Source organism: Hippoglossus hippoglossus, chromosome 7, assembly GCF_009819705.1.
Source record: "Hippoglossus hippoglossus isolate fHipHip1 chromosome 7, fHipHip1.pri, whole genome shotgun sequence".
In the NCBI taxonomy this organism is placed as follows: Eukaryota; Metazoa; Chordata; class Actinopteri; order Pleuronectiformes; family Pleuronectidae; genus Hippoglossus; species Hippoglossus hippoglossus.
The window spans coordinates 15,665,355-15,684,119 of NC_047157.1; the positions used below are offsets into that span (position 1 = coordinate 15,665,355).

The following is an 18,765-nucleotide window of genomic DNA, read 5'->3' on the forward strand; positions in this document are numbered from 1 at the left end:
TTAATAAACCTTAAAATCCTAAAACATTTGTACAAACTACACATTTCAGCAGCATGATATCAGCTGTAGTCCGCACCTCGTAGTCGATGGAGATTCCATTTGGCCAACTGATGCTCGAATTGACCATGACCAACCTCTGGGTGCCGTCCAACCGAGAGCGCTCGATACGAGGGTACTGACCCCACTCCGTCCAGAACAGATACCTGCACACAGAGACACACCACCGATGATTTGAAGGTGCATTTCAGTGAAAAATAACAAAAGAGCTCCAAGTACGTTGCACACCATTTACAGGGGGCCTTAATGGAGTTAAACTGTTGGCAGGAAGTCTTACCCTTTCACTGGGTGGACAGTGATGGCTCTGGGTTTGTCCAGGCCCTGGGAAATGACCACATAGCGGAACGAGCCATTCAGCCTGGCCACCTCAATCACGTCAAAGCCCTGGTCGGTCCAGTAAATGTTTCCTATAAAAGCACAGGGACAGAAATCAGCTATGTCGTCCTTGAGCAAAAATGAAATATCCACAGGTGATGGATAGAATATGTACAAACCTGCTATCCAGTCAACGGTGATGCCCTCCACCCGGCCAATGCCGTTGGTGACCACATCCTCTCTCCACGTCTGATCTCTCTTCGCCCTGCTGATGGTGCTCAGGCCCATGTCCACCCAGTAGATGGTGTCATTGTCTGAAAAGGAAAAGGCCATTTGTGTCACTATAAATATTCGATTCACTGGGCTAATGACAGCTTTAAAATGCCACTTAAGCGCGGCTGCATAGTCACTGATGTCCCTCGGCATCACTCACCGGCGTGGAAGTCGATGCCAACAGCCAGAGAGGTGCCAGACACTGGCACCAAGGCGTCAGATTTGTCGGCGGGGTCGAGTGGAATTCCTCTGATTCCCTCATGAACAGAGTAAAGAAGGAACGAGCCCATACCTGCTCAGAGAAAGTACATTCACTTTTTGTTCTGAGGACACGTTGCATTCCTACTGTATGTGTGAATGTAGATTTGACGCAGCGTCTCACCCTCGCAGGACTGCTGTCCCGTCTTGAGGCTGTAACCTGCAGTGCACATGCACGCCCTGGTTGTTGGTGAGGTGGGGAGACACAGCTGGGAGCAGTCGCCGTTGTTGTTACTGCACAGGTTGATACCTGCTGCAGAACAGGTAGAAGATCAGTGAGAAATAAACACACAAAAACAGAGAAATGGCTCTGAAGAGGAAGAAGATAAAACTACCAGCACTAACAGTATTTTCAAATGATATTTCGTACCTTTCTGCACGTCCTCATCGTAGATCCTCATGTGCATCATAGGAGAAGTGTTGTTTCGCATAACCTTCCAGTCTCCTCCATCGCTCTTGTTACAAGTTCCGATCTGGTCAGTTCCTTGATCGGCCCACCACAGCTTGTCTCCTAGAGTGAGGGGAATTGATTCACATCTTTATTCCCTTATTGTGGGCTAATGATTCTGAGATATGGATCTGCCCAGAATATAAGTAATAATACGATCCATCTAATATAAAATACTCACAGAAACCAAAGAGGATAAATGAATAGATTTGGTGCGCTTGCTATTCAAATATTTATTTTCTTTTCTTTTTATCTTACCCATGATAGCCAGCGCAGTAGCCTTGGTAAGTTTGCCTTTTACACCCTCCATGATCTCCAGGTTAGATCCATTCATCTGACAGCGGCTAATGGTGCTGTTCCCTGAGCTGATCCAGTACAGCTGCTCTTTCTCAAAGTCAATAGAGAGGCCTGTGTGGGGAGACAATTAAACATGTACAACTCTTACACTGATCTGCTTAGTCTGTGCTTTCACCCTGTAGAGTTCAGTATTATTCTTCAATCAGTTTCTTGGAGGACGGAGGGGAAACGTATGCTCACCTACTGGTCCCTTCTGATCAGTGAAAAGTGTGGTGCTGTTGCTACCATCCATGTTGGACATGCTGATGTTGTCCCCATCAGTCCAGTAAAGCTTCCTGAGGAAGGATATGGATAATATTTGATGCAGAGAGGATTTGAGGAGTGAGTAAACGAAGCAACAGGAGCATCAAATGTGTAAAAGCAAATGTATCAATGAAGAAAAAGAAAAAGAGACTGATCACTGTGTCTCAAAAGTGATTTCTTCAAAAAAATAAGAAGAAGACTGTCAGAGAATGATGTGTTACTGGAAGAAATGGCAACCAGAAAGCATTCACATAATCTATTACAGGCCTAACAAACTGGAGATGATGCTTACCCCAGTAGAGGATGCAGCACCAGGCAGTGGGGCTTGTCTAATCCCTGGATCACAGCGTTCTTGAAAGACCCATCCAGTCTGGCCACATTGATCTGCTTCTTATTGGCATCATAGCTGGTCCAGAAAAGGTTCCTGGACACCCAGTCCACAGCCAGCCCATGGGCGTTAGGAAGGTCTGAGGAGTATCCACAGAGGGAAAACGTTAGAGCTTCCAGGGCATGTAGTCAGTTATCAAAAACATTTCATTTCAAATAATTACTTCAAAAAGAGAAATGGAAACATTTTTATAAAAACAGGATGCCACCAATTTTCCTAGGATTGTTCTTACCAGCTGACACCACAGTCTCCACCCCTGTGCCATTGATGAAAGCTCTCTTGATTGTCTGCGTTCGAACGTCTGACCAGTAGATGCGATGCTCCACGGCGTCGTAGTCGACCGCGGTCACATTGTCTATGTCCGGCACCGTGAAGGAGATGATGTAGTTGTAGTAAGGGTTGTCGATGTCCACGCCTCGGATCTCAATCTGACGAGCGTAAAGAAGGAACTTGCGAGACTCTGGAGAAGAAAAGGAAACGTAGAGGAAGAAAGATTTTCATCACTTCTGTTAATTTTACTTTCTGTGATATCTACAAAATGTTTAAGTCCAATATCAGCAACAAAGAATTAACATAAGATTTTCAATAACATCTGCATAGAAAACCCGTTTTATTACATTCTAGTTTGTCCCACTACACTGTTATGCGCTCACTGTGATTAAAGGTTTAGTTCAGTTTATGTGTTTTCTTACTCAACCGCCAACACAGTTAAAGGCAGCCAGCCGGATCCCAGGAGACAGATGCTCGAGAGGGTCAAAATAACCAGTAACATGTTGCGTTGTTTACCCTCAGAGAGACGGGAGGTGGAGATAACCGGTAACTCCCCCTCAATCAAGAATGTGATTGAAGAAGTGAATGAATCAGAGTTCAGGAAAAAACAACTGAAATCTGTTAAATCAGCTGAGACTCCCTGAAAACTCCCTCGTTACCGGGGAATGCATCAGACGCCCTCTAATCCAATTATCCTTCCATCTACACTGCTGAGGACTGTTCTGCTGAATGCTAAACATTTAGACAGACACTCAACATCGGAGCGTGTGCACACATGCACATCGAGTCCCACGGCTCCCCCCTCAAAACCATCAGGAAATCACACCGCACTAAATGAAGACTTCAGCACATCACTTGTGACAGTCTTTCGTATGAAATGATATTAGAATGAAAGTGTGGCACAAACAGGGGAGATGCAATCAGTCACGAGAGATGACGGCTCGTGACGCTGGTGTCACACTCGGAGCAGAGTTCACTGCCAGAGTCTTGACAGCTGTGAGAAAAGATCCCTGCAAACAAAGTTGTTCCCTTGGTCCTTAATGACACGGATTATATGTCCCAGTATTGTGTGCACATTCTCTGTGCACAGTCTGCAGGTGTGTGCTTGTGTGTTCTTACCTTTGCAGGTTCGCTTGTCAGGCTGCAGCTTCATGAGGTGAGGGCAGGCACAGGAGAAGGTCTGGTTGAAGTTGATGAGACAGAGGTGGGAGCACGGGCCTTTGCCGTCACTGGTGGCACATGGGTTGGGAGCTAAAACAGAGAAAGAAAAGAAATATTAAAGAAAAAGCAAGAAAGATGAATAAGAGGAGGTGTCTCAATTTAGGGGCTGCATCTTCCAGAAGCTGCATTTGAGGACTGGACCCTAACCCCTTGCGTCTCCCAGCAGTATAACATGCTGTCGCACTTTGGAGGCTTCTTTAAAAGCGGCAAAGGCATCCTTTCATTCCAGAGAGACGAAGGCTCCAAGAGGTGGATCCTTCCCGGGCCCAACCAATCCTAGCATTCATTGCACTTTGATGACAAACTGTTTTTCAAAGAGGTAATGGCGTCGGCCAAAGTGTCACGCTTCAACTCAACCAAACAGCTAATGATGCACATGTTTAAAAACCGAGGGACATTAAAACGTTCTCGTCCTGTCCAACTGAAGCTAGTAAGGGCGGGCTGGTGAAGCTGATCACGGAAATGCTCTCATATCAGCTCAAAAATGTAGAAAAAAAGCATGAAAGTAACATATACATGTCGTAACAGGCTAAGCTAATAGTTTTAATGTCAGATGCAGTTTCCAGAGTATCACAGTCGAAAGTTATTTTCTCATTTTCCAGAGTGTAATGGACCCACAAGGAGAGCGAGGGTGCAAAACCTGTCAACGCCGCTTGTTGCCTCGTCACAGTCATGGACACTGGTTGCAGCTGTCAATCAAGCATTCCATGAGATCCCTCTTCCCTGCCTCCAATTACAGGACCCAGTGCCTCTCTGCCGCCCACACACCCCTGGGACCCCCGCAGGCCATCGGCTACTAAACATCAAGGCGGCAGCTCAATGTGACAGAACACTGCAAAACAGTTCCAACGAGTCCGACTGTCATTTTGTCAATCATTGTATGTCTGTGAGATCAACGCATGACATTTAAGTCACAGGGGGAGGGGTTTTTATTCCCCGCCCAGCTGGTGGGAAATACCAAACAGTGAGGTGACTTTTTGATGAGCGAGGCAGCGGGAGGTGTCCAGATTGTTCCCGGTGCGAGGAGACAACGCGCCTCACAGCTCTGAAAAGGTCAGCTGTCTACGGGGGAATAGGAGCTGGGAGACAACATGGTCGGCAATGAACTGCGAGCTTGTCACCACTCGCCTCTGAGTTAGAGTCCAAATTAGTCGGCCGTGCTGACAAGCAGGGGGAGTCAATCTTCTTTATGAGCATTTGATTCTGCCGCGCGACATACCTTGGGGTTGTCTGGACGGGTGATAGACCTGCAGGTCAAAGGGCTGCGTGTTGGTGCGCTGGACGACAGTGACGTTGTGTCCCGTCCATTTGTTGGCTTTGGCCAAAGTGTTGGTCCTCCAGTCGGTCCAGTAGACCTCGCCGCCGTACATGGTCACCGCAAACGGGTGGGACAGGTACTCGTGACCTCGCAGCACTTCAATCAGCCCGGAACCGTCGTACTTGGCGGAGTAGATGGCGTCTGACCTGGATGAGAGTTAAAGGCAGAGGTGTTCGCTTTACATAACAGGGGTATCACGTGCATCGGCTTCAGTATGTGCATGTTGTTCATGTTACGAGATGTGTCAGTGATGTGTGTTGGTAGTTTTACATAAGCATACCACCTCTGCATGTTTATCAAAACAATTACATAATAACAAGAAATGGGGGAAAAACAACGAGTGAGTGATGCAATCAGTGAGTGGGTGGCTGCAGCGCGATGAGAGCGCTCTGCATATTCAGAGACGAGAAGCAAGTGGTACCTGGCATCAATCCAGACAATGCGTCTTTCCATGTAGTCCACAGTGAGTCCGTTGGGCCAGCCGCCACTGCCTGTTTCCTTGTGGATGGTGCGTCTGCCTTCACCGCTCATAGATGCGGCCTCAATCCTGGGCAGGCTGGCATCCCAGTCGGTCCAGAACAGAATACTGCAGACAGATGGTTAAAATCATCAATTCAAGGGATTATTACAGTACAGAACATTTCATATATACATACTGTCGCCTACAAGCCTCTTTGAAATGAGCACAGTGCTCTTACCCATCACGGGGGTCTAGGGCAATAGCCCGGGGATGCTCCACCTCCCCAGCCAGCAGGGTAGTTCTCATGGTCCCGTCCAGTTTGGCCACCTCAATCTGATCCAGATTGCTCTCCACCCAGTAGATGTTTCCTGCGATCCAGTCCACGGCCAGGCCCTCAGGAGTAGCCAGTCCGTACTGGATCACCACCTCAAAGCTGGTCAGAGCTGAACCCAACATAACACAGAGGAAATGGGATTTTATGCATTTCATAGTAGAATAAAAAGCAGCTGTAAGTCTCCTCATTTGGTTTAATAGCTTGGCTCATGTAACACTCCCCAGGTTGAGCAGATCTCCAGCCAGCACATATGGTTCAGTGTAAAAAAAAAAAATTTAAAAAAAAATCACTACAACACTGAACTGTTTAGAATTCTTTTCTCCTATGGAATCCATCAGTGAACGACATGCACTGCTGCCGCGTCTGTCAGTGTGACTTCAACCAAACCCACTCCCCCACTTCTAAGACCTCTCTCTTTTTATTATTTCCCAGAAACCACTGGCTCTCGTGTAAACCAAAGTGCAAAACCAAAATGTGTGATCATCTCTGGCTCAAGGAGATCGGACAAGTTTTTCACAAGTCCTTCCAGTAGTAATTAGAGGGAGAGGGATGGGTCTACTTCAGTTCTCTTAAAGGAATGCTGGAGTTGGACGGGCTTCCTGTGAGGATGTGTGGGTTTGGGGCATCTTTATTAAGCAGTTGGCACTAACCGGTGAATGCCAATAACTTTGGAGATGCTGAATTTACTTCGATAACAAGCAACAGGAGCTGATGCATGAGTTATTCACAATGTCTCCGCTCAGAGGGCTGGGAACGGGAACTACAGCGTGTTGTGCCTCCTACGCTGCATCAGTGTTCTGGCTGCAGTCACGCACAGCGAGTACTGAGATAAATGGGAAGAGACAAAGCCTTCCGTGTGCCCCCTAAGTGCTGTGCTGGGAACACAACCTTGATTGGCAAAGAGACCTGGGGTTTTGGAGCAGGAAAGGGCCGACAATGACCTGGGAGATTTATTCAGGGTCACGAACCGCCGCTGCTGACCACAGACTCTTTCTGGCTCAGAGAAATTACAGAGTGTACTCGCTCGGTGGAAGTTCATTTCTCAGAAATGCACAGTTAAAAGCACAAACATGATTTGCTATCTCATAAAGAACAATCCCCTCCACTGTTTGTTTTTTTCGCTCACAAAAGGAAGACGCTGAAAAATGATCTCATTACAATGTAAATTACACCGTTCTGAGTGGCCGTTCATCCCACTCTCCCCATTGATCTTTCGCCGTAACCTAAAATTACAGAGAGCTGCGGCTGGGCTGCATGTCTCACCTCCATTTTCTGACAGTTTCCCACGGTAGATTTTGTCCTCCACCACATCAGTCCAGTACAGGGTGCTCTGGTTCAGGTGAAAGTCCAGGGCGATGGTGTTCCTCAGGCCTGGTACCAGCACACTGAACTCCCCCTTGTGAAGCTCAATCCGTCTGATCTCGTGGCGGTTGGAGAAGATGATGAAGGGCTTGAACGGATCTGAAGGCAGAGGAGTAAAACTCAGAAGAGGGGAAGCGCCGCAACAAAGTGAATCTCATCTCCGAGTCCAGATCAAAAAACAAATTCAACCTTTTTGGTGTCGGATTAAAATCCAATCAAAAGAATTGAACTGGAGAAAAATACCTTCAAAAACCATGATCCACTAAATTATGAAGGACAAAAAAATGACATTTATAAATAAATAAATAAATAAATAATGTTTAAGGTAAAAGGGGCTATTTCTGTATTTGTTCATTTATACATGTATTTATTTCTGTCTCCATATGTCAATCAGGTAACTCATCAGGTAACTCAGTCAGGTAACTCAGTCTGAAGCCTGATTGGTTATATTGGTGTAAATGTAGAAATAAATGAATATTTAGGAATGAATAAATAAATAAATGTAGGAATACAGAAACAGCATTTTTCATTTGCAAACTAAATATATTTATACATATATAGCTGAATCAGTATTGAAGAGCACAATCTGAAACCTCGGAAAGTCTTTCCTCACCAGTGCTTTTGCAGCTCTCCATGTCAGACTCCAGTTCCCAGCCCTCGTAGCAGGAACACTTGACGCTGGATTTCTCCTGCTCGCACTTCTGGCTGCACTTGAGGTGTTTGGCGCAGAAGCTCTGAATCTGGCAGGTCTTGTTGTCGGCTCCCAGCTCCATACCCAGGGGACAGGAGCACATGAAGCCCTCCCCGGGAATGATGCTGCAGTTGTGGCTGCAACCACCGTTGTCCAACGAACACAAATCTGCAGGCAGGAAACAGATGACAGAGCTGGAGAGCGTCCAAGACAGAAGGTATGTGAGCGGTGTGTGTAGTGTTTGTGGTGTTTTTGAATATCACAGGACAAAATAACAGGGTATTGAACACATCTCCGTGTTGTGCTCGATGTACAGAAATGTTTCTGTGTGTGTAAAGATTGTTTTACCACAAAGCTTCTCGTCAGATCCATCCGGACAATCGTCGGTGCCGTCACACAGCTTCTCGGCGGGCAGGCAGATGGAATCGTTGGTAGCACACATGTGGTGAGACAACTTGCACACCAACGCCTCGCAGTTGTCCTCATCCGAGTTGTCCTCACAGTCGCTGTCGCCGTCACACACCCAGGCCTTGCTAATGCAGCGAGCTGACAACACCAGGAAATGTCAACTTTCAGATTTTGTTGTTTTCCATATTTTAATCTTAATATATTCATAGAAATCGTTTTTAATAGGTTTCAGGGCTCTGTAACATCAGAGTGAAGCTAAAGTTTGGAACTAAAATCAATTCATTTCTATAAAAATGACCACAATCAGCAGATTCGCTCAGGAAGGAAAAGTGAACCTCAATTTTTTAACTGACATGAAAATCTGAGCCGTTAAAAAGTCATAAACCATCATGACAGTGCTGACATTTGAGTCCAGAATGGAGGAAGCTTGTAACATAAAATTTTATATGTACTCCTGTTCGCCAAATGAGACGCAAGGGTAATAACTTTCCTCTTTGTATCCAGTTTGCCACAAAGAGCAGCCACTGCATGACGCACGTACAGATAAATTTCCCACTGACGCTTTGTGGTGTGACTGACCATTAACTCCTTCAGTAATCTGTCACAATTAGAGGAGGATATAAGTTTTAGAAATAAGAAAGATTAGTTAAGAACACTCTTAACTAACCTCTGGTACGTCACACAGTTTTAAATCATCCTTACCAGAGTCCCTGCAGCTGAACTTGACCGCAGGGTCACACATGTGGGTGACCCCCTCACAGTTGTTCTCGTCACTGAGGTCCATGCAGTCTGTGTCGCCGTCACAGCGCCAACGCATGGGAATGCACAGGCTGTCCAACCGACACTGGAACTCGTCTACATGGCAGCCGCCCGGAGGACGAGTCGCTGCAGAGAAAAAAAAAGAAAAAAGACAATGAGTGAAAGTGAGAAAACAAAAAAAGAGTGTGCCGTTAAGCCGATTTCTAAGAAGTAACAAAACACCATTATAAATCCACAACTGAAAAATAACCAGCGTGGAGTCACAGCCAGCAGACAACACTGACACACAGACCACACACACATACACTTTGCCAAAACTGAGACGAGGAAGAATAGGCCATTCCAGACATTAATTAATGTGTAGGTTTGCTGGAAAGCTGAGTTAACAACCTGACGCTGAGCCAAGTTAAACAACAATGACACACACAGCTCACTGACTGATGTCAGAGGCAGATTAAAGGCCCCACTGAGGAGGTGGCACAATGACATCCCCTCATGGCAAAGGTCAGCGCTTGGCACGGCTACAGCAGGAAATGGACCGGGGACCTTTCAGCACGGAACACAATATACAGGAGGGGAAGGTGATAGTATTGCTTTTTTATTTCAGCTAATGACTTCCAGACTGCAGGCTGAGAGAGCTCACAAATGCACACACACACACACACAGCCAGACACACAAACAAAGCACAGCTTGCTTATTAAACCAACAGGTCAGGCTGTGCCCAGTATTTGCATGCTGAGGCTTGACAGCAGTTGGCTGCGGTTCTGCATGGATCAAACAGGACATACAGCACGGACAGCATACAGGAGCGTATGCTTTCAGGCAGACCAACAGCTGAGGAAAGAGCAGAACACTGAGGTACGGCAGTGTCAGAGTCACCATCACAAAGAGCGGTTAACCACCAGTCAACGTTCTGCTCTGGACATGTAAATTCATGCCGTCTGCAGCAGAGTCAAAACATGTGTGCCTTGAAAGAGTTTAATTGTTATCTAACCACAAAACATAATCACATCCTGAACAGTGCAACAGAGAGGATTCTCTGTAAATGATAAGTGGAAGCCCGGAGCAGGCCGGGGCATGCAGAGCAGAGGAAATGGGATCATTATGATAACCTCTATTCAACTGCAACATGTACAGTAAACAACGTGAGAGACAGTGCATGATGTGGCGGGAGCTCGACGAGGCTGAGGACGAAAACAAGTTTCATTTGCAACACTGAGACAAGGAGACAAGGCAATAAACAGCTTATAGCAGTTCGGTGTGCACAGTATTGTCGCCTACCCTGGTTGGTACAGTTGGCGTGAGTCTCGTCACTGTAGTCTCCACAGTCGTTGTCGCCGTCGCAGGTCCAGTATTCTGGGATGCAGCGACCACTGTTACATTTGAACTGGACGCTGGAGCAGGAGTGGCTGCAGCCTGCTTCGTCGCTGTTGTCTCCACAGTCGTTGTCTGTGCACACGCAGTCACACGAGATTTCATTGTCAGCTGCCGGGTTGTTTTAAAGTACAGCTGCATGAAAAGCAAAAGCGGACGATGCTCACCGTTGTCACAGCGCCAGTTGATGTTGATGCAGCGGCCGTTGGCACAGGTGAACTGCGTCAGAGGGAAGCAGGTTGGGTATGCTGGGAAGAGGGCAAAAAATCATAAGCATGTTTGTCATCTGTGCAAATCATGCAAAAATCAACAGTATGACGGTGCAGTAAAGACTCACCACAGGAGTCGGGTTCGTCTGAGCGATCTCCACAGTCGTCATCCAGGTCACATGTCCAGGAGATGGGGATGCAGCGCCCGCTGGCACAGGGGTACTGGTTTGGTGGGCATGTACGAGCTGGCAGGGGAACAACGCATAAAACAGTCAAGTCCTCTTTCCTTTCGTAATATCCCTGACTCAACATTTCAGCTTGCATTAAGTGACTGTTAAAGAAGACATCTTTAAAGACCTAACGGATCAGGGCTTAACTTAATTTCCCATAATCTATTGCTACAAAAAGTGATTAACAATCGTGGAAGCTCCCTTTACCTTAATTGAGTTAAAGACAATGTGTGATCTCCTTCAATTTATGTGGGACACTGACACAGCTCTTATGAAAAGCAACAAATTGTGTTGGCCAAGAGCCACCACTGCGTTTCAGCCCAGTGTCACTGAAACCGTAGATTAATACGTCCTCCTGGTCCGTTTCTGAATTCCTGCTGGCATCAACCGCACTTATTGTCCGATTCCAATCTATGTGCTGCAGATGAAACTTACATGATTTATGTCAGTAAGAAACACTTTTGGCAAAAATCCACCACTGAATACTGATATATTTGTTAATTCTGCAGTCACAACCCCACGTGATTCTCTTTGTTTCATTGCTTCGAGTTGCAGATCATGATTCCATACACATCACACAGGATGTTCATTTGCAGCACATTAAAAGAGGAGAGAAGAACTCACATGATCTCTGAGTAACAGGAGACATCATATAACTTTATACGCACCAGAACAGGTGGTGTTGGACTCATCTTCATCGTTGCCGCAGTCATTGTCTCCGTCACAGAGCCACCGCAGGGGGATACAGCGGTTGTTCTGGCACTTGAATCGGTCAGCTGGGCACGTGTGCTGGTCTGGGAGGGAGAAAACAAAACGGAAAATGTCTGATAAATAACCCCATAACTCTTCAAGTATGTCACTTTAAGAATAAAAAAAAGTGTAGAACATCCAAGCCCAATACGAGTCCCTGTTTCTCACAATCGTCTGATGAGGAGAAAGCTGGCCCGTAAAATTACAGCCCCATTACACAGCATGGAAAGAGACAATCTTGGAAACTATAGTTTGCGCTCCGACAGTTCACATTAACTAAAACCTTTTAACTGAATTTTTGTTTATCCGTGTGTTGCTGCGTAACCAATGACGACAATGACGTGGCGCGCTTACGGCACAGCTCAGGGGCCTCGTCGCTGTTGTCCAGACAATCGTTGTCGCCGTCACACTTCCAGCGCTCTTGGATGCAGCGGTTGTTCTTGCAGGCAAACTCCCCGGGCTGGCACTGCGGCGGGGGCACGTAGGAGGGGTTGGCTGGAGATGAGATCAGGGTTAGGAGCAGAAACAGATGGGCCACTGAGACAGGAGCAAATCTTTAAAGTGCTTAGGTCAGTGCTTTTGTCTCTCTTTTAAAGTTGCACAAATATCGGTGGAGGTTGTTAAAAAAAAAAAAAAGATTTAGAGAAGAGGAGCACACAGAGCATTGCAAAAGGTACAAGCGAGAATCCTCTACCCGCCTCGACGCCTGCTGAGTAATGGATTTTCCATGACCTTCCACAGTGAGCTTTAAAACCTCTCGACTAGTAAAGCAGCTAAGTACCTTTGCAGGTGACATTATTGACATCCAGGATTTGATCGTCAGCACAGCCGCAGGACCGGCCGTCAGGGATAGCGAGGCACAGGCTGCTGCAGCCGCCGTTGTTCACTCGACATGCGTTGGAGCCTTCACACAAAGACAAACCAAGGACACCGACTGAATACAGCAACCACAATACACTCATCACGGTTTTTAAATGTAATGTCATTATTTCATTCTAAGCTACAATGGGGGGGACATATTACCTTGCTGCTGGTGTGCATCGTACACTCTGATCTCGAAGATGGGCGGCCTCTCATTGCGGAGCAGGGTGACTGTCTTAGTGACCTGGTCCAGTTTATAGATGCTGCCTCCTCGATACTCATTCCAGAAGAGGAATTGTTTGTAATGACACAGGCCGAAGGCGTGGTTCAGCTCCTGCCCCTCGTACACCACCTGAGGCAACAGAGAATTCAGCATTTTTAAAATCATTTTTTAATCATTTTTAAAATAATGCGGAGCAGCAACTCTAATCTGCAATCAGTCTCAGGGCCCTGCCGAGGAAATAAATTCTGAGATTTTGATGGGGAAAAAGCAATACTCTGATAATAATATCGTAATATTACAAAAAAAAAAGAGTTGTAAGTTTACGAAAATATTGTGAGATTAAAGCATAGAGTAAAAATATAACAACAATTAAGTCATAATATTTTGAGAATAAAGTTGTAATCTTACAAGAATAAAGTCATAACATTATGAGAAATTGTCTTAATTTTACGAGAATAAAGAGAAAAAAAACCCATTAGAAGATAGAAAATAAGCAGCAAGGAGAACCCGTGCTCGTCAGAGTTCCACTATTTCAAGATCCAAAATCTTGAACCAATCTCATTGTGAAACCCCTTGAATAACACGCAAATTTAACCAACAATATACAGTCGACCACTACATTTTCTCAACTTTATTCTTGTAAAATAACTTTTTTGTAATATTATGATTTTGTTTTCATAAAATTACCACTTTCTTCCCGTAGTATTATGACTTTAGTCTTGTAATATTATGAGAAATAAGTGGTAATTTCTGCAAAAACAAAGTTGTAATATTACGACTTTATTATTGTAAAATTACCACTTTGTTTGTTATAACGTTACGACCATATTCTTATAATATTGTGACTTTATTCTCGAAATCTCATACCTTTACTTTTCTTCAACATGGCCCTAATACTCTGTTGTACTAATCAGCTGTAAACACACTTAGATCTATTCAAATTCCCTGAGCATCACCAACCTTTCGCTCTGTGGTGTTGAGGTAAACCAACTCAATGCGGTCGTAGTAAGCATCTACCCAGTACAGGATGCCCTGGGGAATGTCCAGACTCAAGCCGTTGGGCCACAGCACCGTCTTGCTGGTCAGGAACACTTGGTGATGTGACCCATCCATCCAAGCCTTCTTGATCTTGCCTCTGTTGCTCTCCGTGGGGTCCTCCTCCCAGTCCGTCCAGTACATCCATCTGGGAGATAAGACGACATCACATTCAGAAGGCACGTGTGATAAGACATTTCTGTGAGATCTCAGGACATCAAAATTAAGCTCTTAAGTTGTCCTGCTCTTTGATGGAGCATCCTACAAAAAGAAAAACACACAAGGACTTTCCAGAAAAAAAAAATATTTTTGAAAACTCACCAGCTCCCACACACAGATGTAACCGACGAGTTCAACAAAAACCTACAGAACAGGCCGCCCACGTAGCTGCAAATAACTGAACTCAGACCTTCCCGCTAGTGAATGATGCCACAGCCAGAAATTCTAACTGGAGTAACAACTTTTCTCATAAATGAAGAATCCATTAAAATAACAATGCCCTCTCTCTCCAGTGTCTCACCCATGCTGGGGGTCTACCACAATGGCACGAGGATGACTCATCTTTCCCTCAATGAGAGTCTTGCGGGTCTGTGAAGCTTTTTCCAGCCTGGCGACGCTGATAGTCTTCTTAGGCCCGTCGTCTGTCCAGTAGAGATTACCTCCCATCCAGTCGACCGCTATCCCCTCCACTGTGTGGATACCTGAGATAAGTGGAAGAAGCCAGTGTGAAAGAGGAAACTGTTAGCTGGCCAATTCAGGATGAGTGTGCAGAGAATAAAGTGGAAAAGATACGGAATAACCTGACTGAATACTTATCCTCTCCAAAGTCTTTGTAGCAGCTTGGATTTGGTTCGAAAGAAGAAATATATTCTAGATTCCTGTGCAAAGCTCTCACCTTCTTTCAGGATGGTGTCTCTCTCCGTGCCGTCTATCTTCTGCCGGCCAATTATGTAGCTGGTGGCATCGGCGAAGTAGATGTATTCACTGGCGGCGTGGAAGTCCAGAGCTCGGGGGTTCATCAGGTTCTCAATGGGGATCATGTACTCATCAGGCACCTTCGCATTCATGTCCATGCCCCTGATGATTCCAGGACGACCCTTACCATAGACCAAGAACAACTCGTGGTCTGGTTCTGGGTTAGGGGAGAAGGAAAGGGAAAACATTCTCAGTGATGCCGTTATTTCTCCAAGCATATTTGTAACCACGGATATTTATGCTTTTTCAGTTTTTCCCTTTAAAATAATAACACAAATTTAAATAATGAATTTGATTATGAGCATAATGTGTCTCCTTTCATTTCTTAATCTTTCTTCCATCATAGCTGCTTAAGCTAATGGGGAAGGGTTCATCTTTGCGATATCAAAATTCCTCCTCGGGCTTGACACTCACTCTTGCAGGACTTTCCATCACTGCCGAGGCTGAATCCAGAGCGACAGCGGCAGGTGCGGGTCTTGTGGCTGTTGCTCAGCAGGCAGATGTCAGAGCAACCTCCAGCCTTCCCAAACTGATCCAGGGCACACGCATGGCTGCGCACTAAGGAAGGACAACAGGGCACAAAAGCAACCAGTCATGCAATGGACAAGATTTGTCAGCGGGCGTGAATCAGAGGTGTCAGGCAGGCAGGTTCAGATTTGAGCGGTGCCCTCTTGAGCGCGCACCTTGTGGCTGGCGCCTCTGGTGATACACGTGCAGCGCGGCGCCCCGGTCTACCCGCGTCACCACCTGGAAGTCGGAGCTGTTGAAGCGGTTCACTCGGATCACGCTGGTCTTGGGGTTGAGGTTGCCTTCATCCGAGTTTGTCGCGTACAGATAGTTCTCAAACACAGTCAGGCCGTACAGGTGCTCAATCTGAAAAGGCAATGAGACGATTAAGCACATTAAAACGTTGTCTTGAGTTTGCCTTTGAAAATGCTGACGTTTCCAGTAGAGCAGCTCATGGTGCATGACTAATAGCTCGAGTGATATCGTTTGTGTACTTGTTTTATCATAAACGCTGCCTGGCAAAATTCTGCATAATGAAACTTTCTTATCAAACTATTTATCAGCATCAAACAGAGACAGACTAAGCACAGACGCAGAGAGAGTGTTTCTGTAAACTTTGGCACAGGGCAGCGCGATGGCTCCACTTCCTGTATGCTGCTAAACAGAGGTTTAACTTTTATACGGTTATATTCTGTTCAACTCTCCTCTACTGTCAGAAAGATGTATGGGCTGGGATCACTCACACACACACACACACACACACACACACACACACACACACACACACACACACACACACACACACACACACACACACACACACACACACACACACACACACACACACACACACACACACACACACACACACACACACACACACCTGATTTCATTAAGATCATTACTCCACTATAAGTTTGAGCCAAGCTTCCTGAGGAGGAGACTAATATGTTTAGAGAGGCACTGGCCAGGAAAATCACACACTCCTCAAGTAATATCAATCAAGGCAATAAAAAGGACTTGTGCCCAGGAGAGGTGGACTCTTTGTCCAGATTCACAGGAGACAAGTGGAAAACAGCACTGCCTCCGAAGATGATGAGATCAAATCAATGACTTTACAGATTCGGAAAACAGATGTTTTGTGTTCTCGAAGGGAAGATTATTGCCGTTTGGTGATATGCAACCTTTTTTTTTTATCCCGTCTTTATTCAAGAGCATGGTCTTTCAGTTTGAGAGAAAACTATAGGGTGAGAAAGGAAGGAAGAAATGTATACATGTATAAATTATATATATATATCTGGTTAGGATAGGTGCAACAACAGTAGTCTGTATGGAATTAAGTGTAGGCATGTTCAGTTTATGTGCAAATATAGGCTGTGCAACATCAGGTTGGGGTGTTCAGCGTGTAATAAATATGATAGAAAGGATATGGAATATAAAGAAATGTAGGGGGGTGTAAGTGGCTGTTGTGTCTGAGGTGTTGGCCTGAGTGAGTGTTTGGATGGCCTGCAGGAAGAAGCTCTTTCCATTCTCTCTGTTTTGGCCACAATGGAGCGGAAGCGCTTCCCTGACCGCATCAGGGAGAACAGTCCAAGAACTGAAGCTGGAGCGTAGTAATCTAAGCACAAGCAGGGTACATTCGAGTAAGAGCATTACAAATCTGAACGTGAAATCAATAAGTCCCGCTCTCAAACTGAAAGAGCACGCTCTTGAATAAAGATAGAAAGAAAAAAAACGAAAAACATTGAGTAGCTGACTCATTTGTGCGTGACCACCAATCCAATGCCTCAAAGCTCACCAGCAGGCCCTGGATGATGGTGTGTCTGTTTTTGCCCTCGTAGTCGACCACTTCGATGTAGTCCAGGTAGGCGTCAGCCCAGTACACCAGCCGGTTGACCAGGTCCAGGGTGATGCCGTGTGGGAAGACGATCTTGCTATCCACCAGCTTGGTGCGATTCTGGCCGTCCATGTCACAGCGCTCCACCCTCGGCGTTGACCCGTAGTCTGTGAAGAACACTTTACTGTTGCAGAGGAAAGGGGAGGGAAAGGATGGAGAGGTTAAGATGAAGGCAAGGGGACGGAAAAAAGAACTTCACTTACAAGAGAGAATTTTATACTAAAAGATTTATACAATTTAAATTCATGTATAAACTCATCTAGACATTACACAATTAACTAAAAATAAACTCTTTATAATAGAGAAGTGATACTCTCAAAAAGAAGGAACCACAGCGAAATACCAGATTTTCAGTATCAGGAACCTGAAACATCCGAAGTGTTTATGTGGCACACCAGTATCTGTCTTTCTTTCCATCTGGAAGAAGCGTTTTGATTTCTGACTGCCTGCTTTGTCAGCACGTCGCCTGATCATAAGACGGCTTTTTCCTCTCGAGCGTTGCTAAAACAGCACCGAGGGTAGCGTTAGGTCAAGAGGGACTGGAGGGAAGTACAGACCCCATGGCCGGGTCCAGAGCGATGCCTTTAGGGTTGTACAGCTCTTGGTCCAGCAGGGTCACACATGTCTGGCCGTTCTTGTTGCAGACAAACACGCGGTCATCCACGTCGTCCACGAAGTAGAAGTTTCCGGTCAGCCAGTCGATCGCCATTTGCTCGACATCTGAGAGATGCAGAGGGGCGAGGAGGAGAGCACAGAACAGAAGTATTAGAAAAACAGAGTGAGCGTGAGAGTATACAGTCAAACAAGTCTTGGTCATTTACCCAGATGAAATGGCATCATTTTATGATACTATGACCTTCTGCTCACAAGTGCCCACTCTCTCTTGAAACACAAAATAATAGCAGGGAATTAATGAGCCTCTGTCCTTCACTCCACTTGTCTTTGATTCAGGCGAGCGGTGCATGAGGGAGGGACAGAAACACAAATGGTGACAGATAAAAAGTGAGAGGTGAAGGCCCGTCAGTGGACCTGAGCAGCAACACAGGACTCCATGTGCAGGGAGAGTCAACACTTTGTCCTTCCCTGGGTTTGTGGATACAGTGTTAAAGGGGCTGTGAACCCTCAAGGCGAGAGACTTAAACATCACTGACTGGTCGAACACAGACCCCAGCAGCTACAACCTAGGTACAACTTCATTCACAAAAATAAGGAAGCACATGATGCCACTACTATTAAACTATGGATTTCTTGGAATGTCCACAAACATTTGAAACTTCTAAAATAAGTGAAATATATTTTAATTTTAAATGTAGGATATATAACTTGGGCCATGAGGCGTCTCTCAGGAAGAGAAAATCCGACAAGTGAATGGTTAAATGAATAAAAGAACACGGGGTGTCTTGATAGAGTGTTGGGCCAGATCTGTGAAAGTGGTGCATTGGTTAACATTAAAATCTACTGGAGTCGAGAACAATTTTCTTCTATGGACTTTTTTTATTATTTGGTGTTTTGGTGGTAGTGTTGGAGATCACCAACACATT

General features: G+C 45.6%; 1 protein-coding gene across 3 annotated transcripts in view; it reads right to left on the minus strand.

The window, feature by feature from the left end:
- Positions 1-18,765, minus strand: part of lrp1ab (low density lipoprotein receptor-related protein 1Ab) — an 88,608-nt gene that overhangs the window by 27,495 nt on the left and 42,348 nt on the right. For all 3 annotated transcript variants that reach the window (XM_034591177.1, XM_034591179.1, XM_034591178.1), the window contains exons 7-38: positions 17,782-17,944; positions 17,126-17,348; positions 15,504-15,693; positions 15,235-15,378; positions 14,741-14,977; positions 14,366-14,546; positions 13,771-13,993; positions 12,750-12,939; positions 12,508-12,630; positions 12,081-12,221; positions 11,645-11,770; positions 10,875-10,991; positions 10,705-10,785; positions 10,445-10,612; positions 9,106-9,288; positions 8,344-8,541; positions 7,918-8,163; positions 7,206-7,403; positions 5,847-6,051; positions 5,570-5,734; positions 5,050-5,294; positions 3,729-3,860; positions 2,572-2,799; positions 2,244-2,418; positions 1,889-1,983; positions 1,610-1,759; positions 1,274-1,414; positions 1,028-1,156; positions 806-937; positions 552-686; positions 335-464; positions 77-203 (exon numbers count right to left, since the gene is read on the minus strand). In XM_034591177.1, coding sequence (XP_034447068.1) covers positions 77-203; positions 335-464; positions 552-686; positions 806-937; positions 1,028-1,156; positions 1,274-1,414; positions 1,610-1,759; positions 1,889-1,983; positions 2,244-2,418; positions 2,572-2,799; positions 3,729-3,860; positions 5,050-5,294; positions 5,570-5,734; positions 5,847-6,051; positions 7,206-7,403; positions 7,918-8,163; positions 8,344-8,541; positions 9,106-9,288; positions 10,445-10,612; positions 10,705-10,785; positions 10,875-10,991; positions 11,645-11,770; positions 12,081-12,221; positions 12,508-12,630; positions 12,750-12,939; positions 13,771-13,993; positions 14,366-14,546; positions 14,741-14,977; positions 15,235-15,378; positions 15,504-15,693; positions 17,126-17,348; positions 17,782-17,944 — 5,321 coding nt within the window. The remainder of the gene's footprint in view (positions 1-76; positions 204-334; positions 465-551; positions 687-805; positions 938-1,027; positions 1,157-1,273; positions 1,415-1,609; positions 1,760-1,888; positions 1,984-2,243; positions 2,419-2,571; positions 2,800-3,728; positions 3,861-5,049; positions 5,295-5,569; positions 5,735-5,846; positions 6,052-7,205; positions 7,404-7,917; positions 8,164-8,343; positions 8,542-9,105; positions 9,289-10,444; positions 10,613-10,704; positions 10,786-10,874; positions 10,992-11,644; positions 11,771-12,080; positions 12,222-12,507; positions 12,631-12,749; positions 12,940-13,770; positions 13,994-14,365; positions 14,547-14,740; positions 14,978-15,234; positions 15,379-15,503; positions 15,694-17,125; positions 17,349-17,781; positions 17,945-18,765) is intronic.